Source organism: Palaemon carinicauda, chromosome 19 (assembly GCF_036898095.1).
Source record: "Palaemon carinicauda isolate YSFRI2023 chromosome 19, ASM3689809v2, whole genome shotgun sequence".
Classification (NCBI taxonomy): domain Eukaryota; kingdom Metazoa; phylum Arthropoda; class Malacostraca; order Decapoda; family Palaemonidae; genus Palaemon; species Palaemon carinicauda.
Genome location: NC_090743.1, coordinates 75,297,777 through 75,315,092, shown reverse-complemented (window position 1 = coordinate 75,315,092; position 17,316 = coordinate 75,297,777). Strand labels below are relative to the sequence as shown.

General features: G+C 40.4%; 1 protein-coding gene across 1 annotated transcript; it reads left to right on the top strand.

Annotated features, from left to right (window-relative positions):
• The first annotated feature begins 13,879 nt into the window (after positions 1-13,879).
• LOC137658273 (uncharacterized) lies at positions 13,880-15,836 on the top strand. Its single transcript, XM_068392946.1, has one exon. The coding sequence runs from the start codon at positions 14,429-14,431 to the stop codon at positions 15,815-15,817; it is 1,389 nt and encodes a 462-aa protein (XP_068249047.1). The 5' UTR covers positions 13,880-14,428; the 3' UTR covers positions 15,818-15,836.
• Positions 15,837-17,316: the final 1,480 nt, after the last annotated feature.

Here is a 17,316-nt window from a genome sequence, read left to right as displayed (position 1 = left end):
ACTACGGCGATATTCCCAGAGAATTTACCTTAAGGTACCAGAATTCTAACTCCTGGAGCGAGTATCCCTCGTGAAAGGGATATCGCGACATATCAGAGGACGTATTCTAGACACGTCACATGGCAATCTACGACCTGAACAGAGATTTCGTCTCGTAGGAGGTGATTGACGAGATACGAATTCGGGAAAGAAAAAGGGGAGCCGCTCCCAAGGCTTCCCTATCCCCCGATTCGTATGCGTGCCTGGCGCCAATCCTGGCGCCATCTGTATTCCTTTTTGCGTAGCTTAACAACTCGGTGTTTTTTCCTGTTTTTCTCGCAAATCTTGGATTTATTCAGCTTTTCATGGCTTCTCCGTCTTCGTTGGCCTCGGATAAGTTGAGTATAGTGTCTGTTATGTATAAATGTAGGCTCTTGGTAAAATTTTGAGTGATTAATAGGATTAATCTTTGATACAAGAGCCGTAGCCTACCAGAGGTGTCCTGGACACTGTCACTCGCTAGGTATAAATTAGTTAGTCAGAGTGACATTCCTGGTTGTTTTGCTTTAATAAATTTTAGCTATTTAGCTTTACATAGGATTTCCTTTCGTGCTTAGTATTATTTGGCGAAGTATTCGCCATTCTGGCCTACGCTAGGCCATGTAGCCTAGTCGTTTGGTCCTAGTACTTCATGCATGATTTTGGTTTTTCCGAGTGTAATTAAAATTTTATTGAAGCTTTAGGCTATATTTTATACATTTAAGACTGTGTGGAATATTTCCAAGATTGTATACGTGTGAGTTTCGGTGAATTAGGTAATCGATTCTCTTGGTGCCTAGGCTAATTGCTTATGGAGCCTTAGTATACTTTATCATACTCCCCGGTTGCTTTCTTTTCTTTGGAGAAGGTATGCAATCCCTTTCCCTCTGTTTAAGCCTTGGGCTTATCCCTAAGTGGTTTTTTCCGAATTTATTTTCGATAAAACTATACTAGGGTGTTACTGTACCTTCCTGTTCCAGTAAGTCTGGTTCAAAGAGGGACAGAACAACAGAGTTTTTAGTCTGAGTCCGTGTTGTCTGGCTTGGGGCAGAGTCTCCCTCGCTGACCTAACACTTACAAAGGGAGCTTAGCTCCCTTAGGTCACTACCGAAGGTTTCTGTAAGTTATGATTCCTTCTTTTGTGATCGACCAGACTAAGTCCTGTTGCTGTTCTCGGGGGAGGATAAGTTTTTCCCTTGGGAGTAGCAATGCCTTCCTTGCTTTGGTGCTCTGGAAGCTGGCAAGTATTGCTGGCCCTTTCCCTTAGATCTCCCTTAGGCTAAGACAAAGTTCTTGGCTGCGGGTGATCTGTCACTAAAGCAAGGTTGGCAGGACCCTCTTGTCCCTTCCCCCTCTATCTCCGTAATGGCCTAGCCATTACTGTACTGTACCTTGCCGGCCGGCAGAGCTGGCCGGCAGGGGTATTACTGTACTGTACGTCGTTCTACTTCTGGACCTAGTATAGGTTGGGATGTGGAATTGACTAAGCCCATTGCCGGCCGGCAGAGATGCTGGCCGGCAAGGGTCTTATGTTTTCGAGTGCTGCCCGGACCTCTCTTGGTCCCTCATCCATGCCTGCCGGCAGAGCCGGACGGCATTGGTCAAGGAAGCAAGAATTAAGTTTCTCCCCTTCCTTATATGCACTCTTTCGGTTGCTGGGCTTGGGGGTTTGTGTACACTCTTATCCCGGCATCCATTCTATTTTCTTCTAGTGCTGTACCTGTCCCGGCTGCCGGCCTATGAGGCCGGCAGCCGGGCAGGTGTAGACTTCTGGTTCTTTTGCTGCCGGCTGGCATCGGTCTTGTACCTTTGCCGGCCGGCTTATGTCAGTCCTTGTCTGCCGGTCACCAAGAGTGTGGCCGGCAGCTGGGTACTACCTTGTGTAGTTGCTGGCCGGCAGTCATTGCCGGCCAACACTGGCTGTTGCCGGCCGGAAGTTGCTGCCGACCGGCACAGGCATTTGAACCAGAGTGCTGCCGCCCTATAGCTGTTAAGTAGTATACTTTAAAGCTAGTTGTGGTGTGTGCCGGCCGGTAAAGGCAGGCCGGCACACATCCTCCTATACTGTACTAGTATTCTTCTGTATAGCATATACAGTAAGAAGAAAACTATAGTAAAGGTTTAGGTACAGCACTGTATCTTCTAACACTATTGTGTTTTCTTGCACAGCCCTTTGCTGTTGCCCTCAGATAGGAAGCAGAGTTCTTCCCTGTCTATTATCCAGGATTTTAAAATCATTGCCTAGGTGTGAGCTACACCTGTTTCCTCTGGAAACCTTGCATTGGTTACTCTAGAAGAGATAAACCATTTTGATTTTATTATCTGGAAGGCTGCAACAATGGGTTGTGAGGGAAACACAAGTGTGTGTCTTTCCTTTCTGAATTGTTATGCTATACTATGCATATCCAGTGATACATAGTTCACTTGATACTCATGGAAATTTCTTCTCTTTACAGAAGGACACTCCGAAGTGGGGAAGTGCTTTCTGCAATGTCAGCAGCAAGAACCTCTGCGGACATGAGTTTTGTAGGAGACACGCAGCATACGCTGTCTCCAAGGATGATCTCCGGTATTGGGACCCTCAGGTATGTACTGTGTGCACTAACCTGATTAATGAGACATTTAAATAGCTAGGAAGAAGCTTCGTACCTGGGTAAGGGGCTTCCAAAAGAACACTTCTGGCCCTTATCTTCCAAGTGAGAAGATGAGGGCGTATCTTTTCCCTAAGGCATCAGCTGATGCAGTGATTCCCCAGCCTCAAGAGGAGATCCCCTAAGTTCAGATCCAGGTGGATGCTGAAGTCGCGGTCGCGATGCAAGACATCCAGCTAAATGACAGGATATCTGATGTGGACGGGTGTCAGGAGGAAGACCTCCTGGCAGAAGCCCAGGATGAAGTTCAAGCCCCTCTACATCGGCCGGTCTCCCAGTAGAGCTGGGACAGGCCCTCTCTTCTATTGTTGGAATGATCCAACAAATGCAGAAGGAGAATCAGGAGATGGCGGCTGCAATGGAACTGCGAATGCAGTGCCTTGCAGAATCACATGGGCCCCAGAAAAAGCTCAATGTGAAAGACCTTCCCTTGTGCTCAGATGCTAACCCATGGAGGTATACTGAGCACATGCCGATGACGACTGGAAAGATCGTCATCTCGGATAAGCTGGGCTCAGTTCCCCTGGAGGGTGGAATTCTGGCCCAGCAAGGCATCATATCCGGACTGTTATGTCCGACTGAGGAAGGAACCAGCTTCAAAGGAGGAGACAGAGCCGAAGGAGGTCATAGTGATGGACCATGCTAAGGCTCAAGCTCTACTTTCATCCTCGATGAAAGAGAGGGGCTTCTTTAACTCAAAGGTAGCTGCATTGAATAGGAAGCTCCCTTCCTTTGTGTCCTCGCCTACTAGAGCCTTCCCCCTTTTACAGAAAGGGTTTCTGGCTGTACTAAAAGCAATCGAGGCCGGCAAGTCTTACCCCTCCCTAGAGGAGTGTAAACCCTTGTCGCTGGCCCTGCCTATGGACCACAAAGACTGGAAGGACGCCCATCTTACGTTCTCAGTGGGAAAGTTGGAGGCTGATATTGCCGGACGTCAGTTCGGCAAGGACCTCCCTAAGCTGTCTGACTTTCTTTTGCGAAGTGAGTTCGATACAAAAGAAAGACTGACTGCCTCAATGTCTCTTCAGACTACTCTCGAGACGATGGCAAGTGACCCCAAGGTCCATGAAATGTTCATGGTAGTGGCCAAGCCTCCTCTGGCCACAGTGACGAAGGACCTTTATGGCTTCGTCAAGGCAAGGAGAGCTTGTAGGGAGTTCGTGTTTACCTCGGCTACGGTGAGGCACGAGCTAAAGAAACTAATCTCCTCCAACATTTGGGGAAAAGACCTTTTTCCCTACCGACTTGGTCAAAGAAGTTTTTGATAAAGCCGCCTTGGAGAATAGAAACCTTCTCCAGAAGTGGGGCCTGGCTATCAAAAGAAAGTCTTCCCCGGATGAGGGTCCTCAACCAAAGAGGAAGACTATGAGGACTAGGCTACCGTCTCGGCCAGCCAAGCCTCTTAGACAGCAACAGCAACTGCAATTGCCATTGCCCCCAGTGCCCCAGATCGTGGCACAAACCCCGACCACCTTTCAGTGGGTACCCCAGGCCGTGTCGACACAGTCCACGGCATTCACCCCAGCGTTCGAAGGGCAGTCTACTTCCTTTCAAGCAAAGCCTAGAGGAGCAGCCAGAGGCTCGTCTAGACGCCCCTCAAGGGGAAGGGGATTCAGGGGTGGTCGTGGTCAGGAAGGCAAGACCTCAGGACGGCAGTCCAAGTGAGGTGATACCGGTAGGAGGGAGACTTCTGAAATTTCGGGATCGGTGGACCTTCGATCCCTGGGCCCACAGCCTACTCAAGAATGGACTGGGCGGGAGCTGGTACAGCACTCCACCCCCGTACCTTCGGTTTTTCCAACACTCCACCCCCGTTATGGAGGAGTACGTTCAAGAACAGTTGGAGAAAAAGGGTGAAGCCCATCAATTTCTAAGGGAGGCTGTTTTGTGTTCCAGAAAGACTCGGAAAAGCTCAGAGTCATTCTGGACTTGTCGCCACTTAACAAGTTCATAGTGAATTGCAAATTCAAAATGCTAACACTGCAACACATAAGGACCTTACTGCCCAAGAGGGCATATTCCGTCTCTATAGACTTGTCAGACGCCTACTGGCACATTCCAATTAGCCATCGACTCTCCCCCTACCTAGGGTTCAGGCTACAACGAAGACTATACGCCTTCGGAGCCATGCCATTCGGGCTAAACATAGCCCCAAGGATTTTTACGAAGCTTGCGAGCGTAGCTCTCAAACAATTTCGCCTAAAGGGAATTCAGGTAGTAGCCTACCTGGACGACTGGTTGGTGTGGGCAGCATCCGAGACAGAATGCTTGCAAGCTTCCAGTCAAGTGATCCAGTTCCTAGAGTACCTAGGCTTCAAGATCAACAGAAAAAGTCTCGACTTTCTCCATCTCAAAAGTTCCAGTGGCTAAGATCCACTGGGACCTTTTGTCACACCATTTCTCCACCCCGGCGAAGAAAAGGAAGGAGATAGCGGGTTCTGTCAAGAGACTTCAAGATTCCGAAAGGATATCAAGACACGAGCAGGAGAGAGTACTGCGCTCTCTCCAGTTTGCTTCGGTGACAGACCCAGTGCTAAGAGCACAGCTAAAGGATGCAATCGGAGTTTGGAGAAGTTATGCATCAAACGCGTGAAGAGATCTGAGAAGACCAGCCGCTTCAGCTAAGTACTCTTCTCAGGCCTTGGTCCCAAGCCAGACATCTAAACAAGTCAGGTTCTTCTTCAGCCACCTCCCCCGTCGGTGACGATTCACTCAGACGCCTCAAAGGAGGGATGGGGAGGTCACTCTCATCGGAAAAAAGTCCAGGGGACTTGGTCCAGGCTATTCAAGACCTTTCTCATAAAACTTTCTAGAAGCTAGGGCAGTGCTCCTTACCTTAAAGAAAGTCTCCCCGCGTCATTCGTTCCACATAAAGTGGTAATAGACAGCGAGGTAGTTGTAAGATACTTGAATCGACAAGGATCGAGGTCACCACCTCTCAACCAGGTGATGTTGGCCGTCTTCCGATTGGCGGAAAAGAAGAAGTGGTACCTGTCGGCAGTTCACCTTCAAGGAGTCCGCAATGTGACAGCGGACGCTCTATCCAGGTTCACACCGATAGAGTCGGAATGGTCCTTAGACGCAGGATCATTCTCCTTCATTCTGAATCAGTCCCAGAACTGCAGATAGATCTCTTTGCGACGAAAGACAACAAGAAGTTGCCCCTGTACGTGCCCCGTACGAGGACCCCTTAGCGGAAGCAGTGGACGCGATGTCCCTCGACTGGAACAGATGGTCCAAGATTTATCTGTTCCCTCCTCACAACCTTCTGTTGAGGGTCCTCAACAAACTGAGATCCTTCAAAGGGTAGCGGCAATAGTGGCCCACAAGTGGCCGAACAGCGTGTGGTTCCTCCTGGCATTGGAACTGTAGCTGAAGTTTGTACCACTACCAGATCCAGTTCTGACCCAGCGAGTCCAGAAGTCAAATGTCTGCGCTTCATTACAGAAAACCCGGACCCTGCAGTTCATGATTTTCTCTCCCTAGCGGTGAGAAAGCGTTTCGGGATTTCGAAAGCCAGTATAGACTTCCTTGAGGAATATAAATGCAAATCTACTAGAAGGCTATATGAGTCATCTTGGAGAAAATGGATGGCCTTTTGTCAAGGCGAAGATTCCGCAGGAGATCTTGACAGACTTCTGCTTATCTTTTTTCCCCACCTCCATGGCAGCGAACACGATTTCAGCGTGTAAGTCTGCTTTGACAAGACCCATTCTATATGCCTTCCAGGTCGACCTAGGTAACGAGATCTTTAATAAAGTCCCGAAAGCCTGTGCTAGGCTCAGACCTTCAGCACCTCCAAAGCCCATTTCATGGTCTTTAGACAAGTTCTTCATTTCGCTTCTCTGTTGAGCAATGAAGAGTGTGCGTTAAAGGATTTGACACAAAAAGTTATTTTCCTATTTTGCACTCGCGTCCGGGGCCAGGGTTAGTGAGATTGTAGCCTCTCGAGAGAGGCAGGTCGTGTTCAGTTCCTGGATGGGGAAGAACTGAACCTGTTTCCGGATCCTACGTTTCTCGCCAAGAATGAGTTACCCACCAACAGGTGGGGTCCCTGGAGGATCTGCCCTCTGAAAGAAGATGCATCTCTATGTCCAGTAGAATGCCTAAAGGTCTATCTTCATAGAACTTCAGACTTCAAGGGTGGTCAACTATTCAGGGGAGAAACATCAGGCTCAAATTTATCTCTGAATCAACTCAGAGCAAAAATCACATATTTTATTCGCAGAGCGGATCCTGACAATACACCCGCAGGTCACGATCCGAGGAAAGTTGCCTCATTCTTAAATTTCTTTAATTGTATGGATTTTGAACATCTCCGTTCATACACTAGCTGGAAGTCTTCCAGAGTGTTCTTTTGCCACTATGCGAAGCAAGTAGAGGAACTAAAAGAGATCTGTGGTAGCAGTGGGTCGCGGTGTTAACCATACTGTTTAACTCTGCGAGGAACAGTGGTCTTAATTGGGACGATTAATTCCAGGGTGAGTATGTAGTTACATACTGTACTACAAACTAAGTGAGGGCACTGTGTTGCCCATCCAGACTGTTCCATTTCCGAAGGTGAACCTAGCATAAGTGCAGACATGTGTGCCGAGCGTTTCTAACGCTAATGTCATTGATTTGTAATACAGGCTTTTATGACTTTGATACCTCGGTATCTTAAAAGTGGCATCTAATGTTTTTTCTTTCAGACAAACAAGCTCTGTTTACTATCATACTTATGCTTAAAGTTTTGGGTTATCCTCTTCTTATATATATATATATATATATATATGTATATATATATATATATATATATATATATATATATATATATATATATATATATATATATATATATAATTGTGGTTAACCTGTCTATTTATTGCCTGTCAATAATCTGGTTCTTGAGAACCTTGCGTCTCCTTCACCTGTGTCAATTTATTGGTATAATTGAGCATTCATTCTATGTACCTTATCTGGGATAATTCTAATAGAATTGTTCCTTTATGCAAGCTATGTTGCATTGGTTTTCCTCCTATGCGGATATAAAACCTTTGTCCAATACAAGTATTGTGCGGAAAACTGGTCGATATTTCATATTGACGCAGTGGTCCTTTACAAACTATGCTTTACTTAATATAGGGCGAGACCACTATATTAGCTTGCCTGGTATTCATATATAGATATATGTACTCTTCGAGACTTTTCCAGAGTCTAGTAGGACTCTTCCCTGTAGGGGGCAGGAAGCTCTAACATAGTTTATAGTTAGTTGAAAAGATGTATAACGGTAACATCTTAGGTCTCTAGGTCTAGTCGACCGGGAAAAAATTACCTCCGGGGAGTACGGCACGTTCTGAGAATCCACAGATACAGTAATGCTCTGGTACACTTCCATCAGGACGACATGGCTTGAGCCCAAAAAACGGATTTTGAGCGAAGCGAAAAATCTATTTTTGGGTGAGATGGCCATGTCGTCCTGATGGACCCGCCCTTGCCTTTCTAAGAAAGGGCTGTAGGACCCCTCCCTACATACAGTATCTGTAGCACCTCGTGTACGCTACAAGGAATACAGATGGCGCCAGGATTGGCGCCAGGCACGCATACGAATCGGGGGATAGGGAAGCCTTGGGAGCGGCTCCCCTTTTTCTTTCCCGAATTCGTATCTCGTCAATCACCTCCTACGAGACGAAATCTCTGTTCAGGTCGTAGATTGCCTTGTGACGTGTCTAGAATACGTCCTCTGATATGTCGCGATATCCCTTTCACGAGGGATACTCGCTCCAGGAGTTAGAATTCTGGTACCTTAAGGTAAATTCTCTGGGAATATCGCCGTAGTTGTAATATACACTAGGAAGCTACCCTATAGGAACTTCCATCAGGATGACATGGCCATCTCACCCAAAAATAGATTTTTCGCTTCGCTCAAAATCCGTTTATTTTTTCAGTCTTAAAAAAAATAATTACCAAATCTTTGATGGCCCTCGAGATCATAGTCGAGCGCATAATTAGCCCTCAAAAGGATTTGAGTTTGACATTCCTGCTCTAGACTATTGTCGATGAGTAGTTTTATCTGTGCATTTATGTATCTATTTTAAACAAATTATCAGTACGTGTGACTGCTGGGTTATTAGCTTTGTGTTTCACGCTCTAACATCGAAAACCTATTATATGCATTGTTTAAATTTCTTAAAACTGTAACTTCAAACCATTCCATAATTATTCTTCTGCTTTGGAAACTCATCCCATTTACAGTTCGTTTATAGTTTGTTTTAAAGTTTAAATTGATCTGCTTTCATTTTGAAATTAGCTTATTTCTGTAATATTACTTTTATCAATTCTTTTCCATAACTTTTAGTTGGTGTAACTAATGTCTGGAGAGTTCGTGATGTCAAAGTTGGTTTCCATATTGAAAGACATTCAAAATAAGCTAAAATCTAACATAAAACTTGCATCGTCTATCACTGTACTGTAGTAAAAACATTGATCCCAGAGCTATCTTTATTTGAATAATTGCTAGCCAAATTTTTACTGAATTTCAACTTGTACCATCTACCCCTGTATTGTAGTACAAGCATTGATCCCATAGCTCTCTCTATTTAAATATTTGCTAGCTAAAATCTTACTGACTTTCAACTTATACTATCTACCCCTGTATTGTAGTACAAGCATTGATCCCATAGCTCTCTCTATTTAAATATTTGCTAGCTAAAATCTTACTGACTTTCAACTTACACCATCTACCCCTGTATTGTAGTACAAGCATTGATCCCATAGCTCTCTCTATTTAAATATTTGCTAGCTAAAATCTTACTGACTTTCAACTTACACTATCTACCCCTGTATTGTAGTACAAGCATTGATCCCATAGCTCTCTCTATTTAAATATTTGCTAGCTAAAATCTTACTGACTTTCAACTTATACCATCTACCCCTGTATTGTAGTACAAGCATTGATCCCATAGCTCTCTCTATTTAAATATTTGCTAGCTAAAATCTTACTGACTTTCAACTTATACCATCTACCCCTGTATTGTAGTACAAGCATTGATCCCATAGCTCTCTCTATTTAAATATTTGCTAGCTAAAATCTTACTGAATTTCAACTTATACGATCTACCCCTGTACTGTAGTACAAACATTGATCCCAGAGCTATCTTTATTTAAATATTTGCTAGCTAAAATCTTACTGAATTTCAACTTATACTAACCATCCCTGTACTGTAGTGCAAGCATTGATGCCATAACCATCTTTATTTAAATGATTGCTGAAGATAATCCTGTCAAATCCATCTATCTGATTCATTAAGAAATTGACTAAGTTTCTTCATGAATATTTGTCTTTAGTGTTTTCAATTTATAATTTTATAGATTAAAACTTTCATCAGTCCGTAATATAACATTAAGATTGAGCTAGCTCTTATTTTGAGTAGTTTTGATAATTATCCAATGTCATAAACAAGTGAGAATTAAAGTAATCCTAAATAATCAAAACAATATTAAAATCCTATATAGATTATGGTATCAGATGAAGATCTATTGAATTACTGATATTACCAGATAGAAAATGCATATGAAATATCTCTCCCTCTCTCTCTCTCTCTCTCTCTCTCTCTCTCTCTCTCTCTCTCTCTCTCTCTCTCTCTCTCTCGCTAATATACAATTCAAGTTTTCAGGACTTCCCGTTCTGTTGAAGAAAAAAAAATTGATGTAACGTATTTTAACTTTTAATAAAGTTAAGACGTAATTTTGGTCCATCATCTACCACTTCTTTTCTTCTCAGAAGTTACTTTTAATACATATTTAATGAAATTTTTAAAATGAATATCTTTTGTGGAACATTACTGCAGTCACACGTAAGATCCTTATTCAAAGACGCTGAGAAATTGTTCTTAACTTGATGCTCTTGGAGTTTTTAGTTTTGGATGTTAAGTCTTAGAATGACTCCACAGTTTTGCGCAAAAATAACTGATTTTAAGCAATGTTTTCTTTCAATATTACATGGAATGACCTTATTCATGTGATCTGCCTCATCACTAGTTACGTAATGTAGGTCAAGTGACTTGATGGAAAGACTTTCAAGGACATAAGGAAGATTAAAGCTTCAGTGTATGTATCTGGGAATAAATTGTTAAAGGCTTTAGTTTTTAAAAGGTTTGAAATTACGGCGGATTTATTAATTAATGGTAAGAGTTATAAGATAAGAGTTTGGGTAGATGAAAAATTTAAAGATATTAGATTGATTATAGATTTTTTTTTAGGATAGTTGTTGGATTTAAGGTCTAGAATAATATGTATGTATTAACTCGATTAGTTCAATGAAAGTGTAGCTATAAAACTAAAATCTATTAAAGGGCTAAGGGATGGTGAAGGGAATAGATAAGAGAAATGTCATGGCGTCAATGAATAAGGAAAAAAGGTCAAGTACAGAAATTTATTAGTTTGAATTGAAATACTTAAGACAGATTTATTGAATTTTAGTATGATGAACTTAGGTAAATCATTTAATTGTAGCTAAGCTTATCATTTAAATGGAACTCCATATCAATTATCGAAAAACAAAGTAATGCATATGTTTATCGGGACATGATTTTAAGATGAAAAGTTCAGGAACAAGTTTTAAGGAATGTGTTTGTAAATGACTTTGATAAATTAATTTGTCCTTTTATAATGAAAGTAATAGTGATTGACGTAGGAATAGCAGTTTATAAAGTTATTCTAGAAAGGCAGTCTATAGAAAGCATACCTCTTGCTAGTCTTTGAGAAAGTTTTAGAGAAACTATTTCGGTGATCAAATAGTTTAGATTTAAATAGAGAACATTTTTAGGATATAACTTAAATTTCATCTTATTGGAGAGGGTATCTTTCAAAATGTTTCCTTAGATGGGAAATAATCATAAACATCAATAACTGAAATAATTTTTCAAAATTGAAGGAAAATTTGAATAAGATTTTTAAGCATACGAGGAGTCTGTATTTAGCTTGTTTGAAGTATGTCACTATCAGGGAACTTCTAAAAACATCGGTGCTTGAAACACTAGTGATTCAAAATCGTCTATTTCCCTTGTTATGAAAACTAAATCATGCAACATTGCTTAAAATCAACATGATCAGAATTGTTTTCATTTGCAATTTCAGTTGCCATTCTAAGATGGTTTAGATTCACGAAAAAGTCAGGCAAGTGGTTATCATATGGCAATTGTACTCTATATATTGTAAAGATGCATATCAGTTTTGATTAATATTTCAACTTGTGTAAATTGCTACCGGATATCTTTTTTTTTTTTTTATTACTGCAAATGTATTGTTTCTGACTTCTGTTTATATATTGTTACTGTATCTGTTGTGAAATTTCACCAGTTTATTAAATCTGCCCGATGTACTGGGCGGATCGCAAGGCCTTGAAGAGGCTAGCCTCTCAAAACCCTTCAGGAATTAAGTAGAATACGGCTATATTTTAACAAGTTTATTATAAAAATAATCATCTAATACGAGGGAAATACAAAAATAAACCTTTACTCGACATACAAAAGAGACACTTGACTTAATGACCACAAGCGTTACTGAAAAAAAAAAAAAAAAAAAAAAAAAAAATAAGTCCGCACCGGACTCAAAATTAAGCAAAATTAATTAATCTTTTAGTAAGTTACCTCGATAAACGGCATACCGAGGCCTTTATACGTAATTTACAAGACAACACTGATCCCCAATCACAAGAATCGACTAAATATTCATAGATACAAATTTCACAGAACACTAGTAAAACCTATATGGAAACCGACCTGGGTACAATGGGGAGGGGGGGGGGGGGGAAGAGAGAACAATTAAGGACTTATATCAGTTGAGGCCGGCGGATCAAAGAGGTGGAGCTGGTCTCTGCACCCCCCGACCTCACCTTGTTCCCGCGTTTTTTCTGAACCTAAATTTCTAGATGGGATTTTTTTCATCATGTTACAATAAAATGACATTAAATTTCTTAATCATAAATTACAAATGCTCGATTTCTTTAGCCTCAGCGCCTCCCCTACCAGGCGGTTGTTCTCTAGGTTCTAAAACAGTCTCGTCTTGAACCACATTCATTCGCCCGCGAGTTCTCTCAACCCTCCCTCCAATTTGACGTAACGTAGGTGGAGTTAAATGGCGGGAATTTCGAGTGATCAGTTCGAAATTCCCTACAGTATCTTCTGTCCATACATTATTATTGTAGTTTCTATTTATGCATTATTACTGTCTTCTATTTATTCATTATTACTGTCTTCTATTTATTCATTATTACTGTATCTTATATTTATACATTACTACTGTATCTTCTATTTATATATTATTACTGTATCTTCTATGCATACATTGCTGCTGTATCTTCTATTACTACTGTATCTAATATTTAAACATTGCTACTGTAACTTCTGTTTATAAATTGCTACTGTATTTTGTAATTTTGGTATGAAAGTACAACTGTTTCAACAATGAAAAAGGCAGAAAAGACATTATCCATGCCAAGTGCAAGAGATTTATAATTGTAGAGTACGTTAATAGAAGACATAAAAAACAATCCATGGCTTAGCTTTGAATGCCCCAAGATGTCTTCTATAATGTAATTTTTACTTTACGATTACAAGTCTCTTACACTTTACATGGCTAATGTCTTTCCTGCATTTTTCATTGTTAAAACGGCTGTATTTTTAGATAAAAATTACTAAATACACTAGCAATTTATAAACAAGTTACAGTAATAATGTATAAATATTAGATACAGTAGTAATATATGAATAGAGGATACAGTAGTAATGTAAAACTGACTATGTTAGTCAATGTATAATTTATGACACTAAAAGAAATAAAAACATATAGAACTTATTTATTTTATGGAATTTGAACTATTGAAAAATTCTCCTACTATTCGGCGAACTCTCCCGGAGTTTTATAGCAAAATTCGACCGCTAAGTATTTTATTTTTATTATTTTATTATATTATTGACGTCTCCCGCGGTACCCACGTGGTCCTATGCGTAGTAAACAACACGCAGCAGCTGTCAAAATTATTTTTGTTTGTTTTTATTGTTTATATTTCGAAAATTCTGTCGATTTATAAAATCACAAAATGGCAACTTTCCTTCTCAGTTATAGTAGTGTGGTGTGTAGGTGAAAACTGAAAAGCCTGACTGAATACCCAGAGGCAGGTAGGCAGGCTCGCAGCCTCGCAGGCTGCAGCTGCTGCTCAGTCACTCAGTGTCTCTGTGACTGTGATAGGAGGAGTTAATCTGAGCTCTGCCTGAAGACGTTCATTTTCCGTTTTTTGTGTTATTTTTGTAGTTACAAACATGCCCAAACGCAAGAAGACTGTGCTAAGCAGGCAAGAACTTGCTAAAGCCATGAGGGCTAAGAAAATGGAAAAAGCAAGGAGTGGAAACATTTCTATTTCATCCTCTGGCAGCACCCCAGCAACCAAGCATGTGGCCTCTAGCCCCACTCGTGTAGTCACGAGTGCTATGAAAAGAAAACGTTTGTTGGTGGGAGAGGTATCTGAAACAATGAAAGGAGAGGCCTTGGCCTTGGGAGAGGCAAACACTAAATCTATATTTGCCGAATCAAAGATAGCAAATATTATGGCGAAGTTGTTATGCCCTAATTGTGCACAGGAAGCAGTGACTGTGAAATATATACACCATCAGCTAGATACCTATATGAAAGTGTTTTGTCAAGAGTGTAACTTTGTAGTGCATGATGAAACAAAAGAAGCCTGAGCAGTGAAGAAAAAGAATTACCATACTCAGACCATTATGTTCGTGTATGGGTGTATGTCATTAGGGACGGGATCTATATCTTGGGAGAAACTTGTATCCTTTTTAGGGCTTCGAAATTTTAGTTCAACCACTTTCATTAGGTATGCCAAATATATTACTGAATGTGCAAAGGGTGTTGCTCGTACGACAATGAAACAAATTCATGAAGTTATACGGGAAAACAGCGAAAAAAGTGATGGTGGGTGGACTGATGTTGCTGTTAGTTTTGATGGGACATGGCACCGTCGGGGACACAGAAGTAATTTAGGAGTGGGTGCTGTTATTGAATCAGAAACAGGTCACGTAATAGACTATTACGTAATGAGCAAAATATGTGATCAGTGCAACGCAAAACGGAATTTGATGGAAAAGGATAAAATTTCACAAGCTGAATATGTGGAGTGGATGGACACTCACTTGGACACAGATTGTGAGCAAAATTACGAAGGGTCATCGGGGGGGATGGAGGCAAAATCTGCTGTTAAAATGTGGGGACGGTCGAAAGATTATAAACTGAGATATGTAATCATGATATCTGATGGTGACAGCTCCTCATATGCCTCTCTCAGGGCAATGAATGGTGGCACTGGGCCGTATGGCACCGAATGCCAGGTTGAAAAGTTAGAGTGTGTAAATCATGTATCAAAACGCTTTGGTTTCAACGCACGAGAGGGTAAAAGAAAATTTGTTGAAGAAGATGAACCTAAGGAAACATTGCCCCCGAAGAAAAAGAGAAAGCTGTCATTGGGAGGGCGTGGCAAACTGACTGAAGTCGTCATCAATCATCTGCAATACTATTTCTCAGTTTCAATGAAAAGGATGATAGGGACATCTGCTGAAGCGATGAGAAATGAAATACTATCATCCTATTTTCATTGCTCGTCTACAGATGATAACCCCCAGCATCACCTTTGTACTAAAGGGAAAAACTCGTGGTGTTTTTACAATAGAGCCCTTGCAAATAATGAAGTGCCACCATCACACGATACAGTGAAAATTCATTTCAAGTTGGGAAAACAAGAGTTAGCATTTCTGAAACAAATATATGAACGGTTAACCTCAGATGACCTTATGAAGAAATGTCTAAAAGGGCTAACTCAAAATAGCAACGAGTCATTGCACCACAGAATTTGGAATTTATGCCCAAAGCACCAGAGGGCAAATAAGAGAATGGTGGACTTTGCAGTTGCAACTGCTGTTGCAAGGTATAAAATCGGCTATTTGGCATCCTCATCCTCTTTATTTGAATGCTTTGGGATTGAGGTAACAACTGCAGTATCCAAGCACTTGAAGAAGCTTGATAGATTAATGGATTCTCCTATCAGAAGGAAGACGAGGATTCAGAACCTGAAACGGGACATGGAGTACGCCGCGGGAGGATTCTGAACTTTAAATGGCCATAACTCAAAAGTAAGTTTTCACCATTCAAACTTGTGCAAGATTCTTATTTTTTAAGATATTCACATGCAATTTTCTTCAATGCTATTGTGAATGGTCGAATTTTGATATTACCAGAGAGTTTTTTTCAAATTTTATTTTTAAATATTTTTGTTTTTGAAAAATGTAAGAAATTTCCAACATAGCGAATAGGTGTAGTTTCAACCATTTTTTGGATATAGTAATTTTTACTTTTTTTATAATCTGTACTGGCAGAATTACAGAATAATAGTTCCTCTATCGTTTAGAAGTTTAAAAAATTGCATTTATAAAAAAAATTTTGACGTTTATTGAATTTTAAAAATGGTGAAAATTTGGCATATTTTTGTTAATTTTATTTTTTTTCTTCATTTCTTTTTCATGAATCTTCTTGAAACTTTCTACACACGTGAGTAGGCATGATTTTTATTACTGAATAAAGTTTCAATGAGATATCTCTATTAGTTTCATTTTTCATAAAAAAGCGTGAGGGATTCTCTTAGTTCCTTTACTAGGTCTTCTGCTGTCTCTTCAATTAAATGTTATCTTATGTAATGATGTTTTGGAAACATATCACCTTTTCTTACCATTCTATTCACTCCCATCCAAATGCTTGTTCTCGCTAACCTATGCTAGGTTAGGTGGGTTTTCTTAGGTTCAGTAGTGCCCTGAAAATCAAGAAAGCGCACAGAGAAATCGCAGCATTTCAGTAAGATATTGATTGATATAAGCCAATTTCAGTGTTAATAAATAATTTCTCCACAAAATGGTTATCATTTTAGGGTTTTCCACATCAAAATACATACTTTGGAATAAAAAAAAAACATTTAAATTCGATAGGCACTCAAACCGAAAAGATCCTATCTTTCCAACGCACATCACCTGAAACTCTCGGTTCCTAATTACAATTTTGTAATGCAAATAATTTGCACAAATTACACAGTTTCTACTGTAGTTTACACCATCACATTCACAAATTTAAAAATGTGAAAAACTTTCTTATAAGATTTCTTACCAGATTAAATGAAAGTTAGTGATAAAATACAGTTTTGTATTTTATCAAATAAAACATTGAGCAGACTTTACGATGATACGACCCTTATTTCAATCACGGGAACAAAATATTAAAAGGAAGTAGATATCGACATTTGATTTTGGATTATAAAATCTAGGCCTACGGCTACAGGCATTATAATTATCTCAATTCATTCTTATAGTAACAAATATGATTATAGGTGATTACAGTGTGCATAACTAGAGCTCAAACCACCACACAGCTAGTTACACACTGTCCTATTGTTAATTGAAAAATTGAAAACCACATCTGGAAACAATCTCATTTAATAACCCTTCATTGGTTATGGGAATTACCACCACACGCTAAAAAGACCATTTTTGGAAATGTCTCCTCACAAAAATTCTTCGCCAATAAAAGACTCTTAAAGAAATTCGATGGTTTACTATTCAAC

Bases quoted from the DNA above. Each gene is read 5' to 3' on its own strand.
- LOC137658273 (XM_068392946.1), top strand. From the start codon at position 14,429: ATGTTCGTGTATGGGTGTATGTCATTAGGGACGGGATCTATATCTTGG.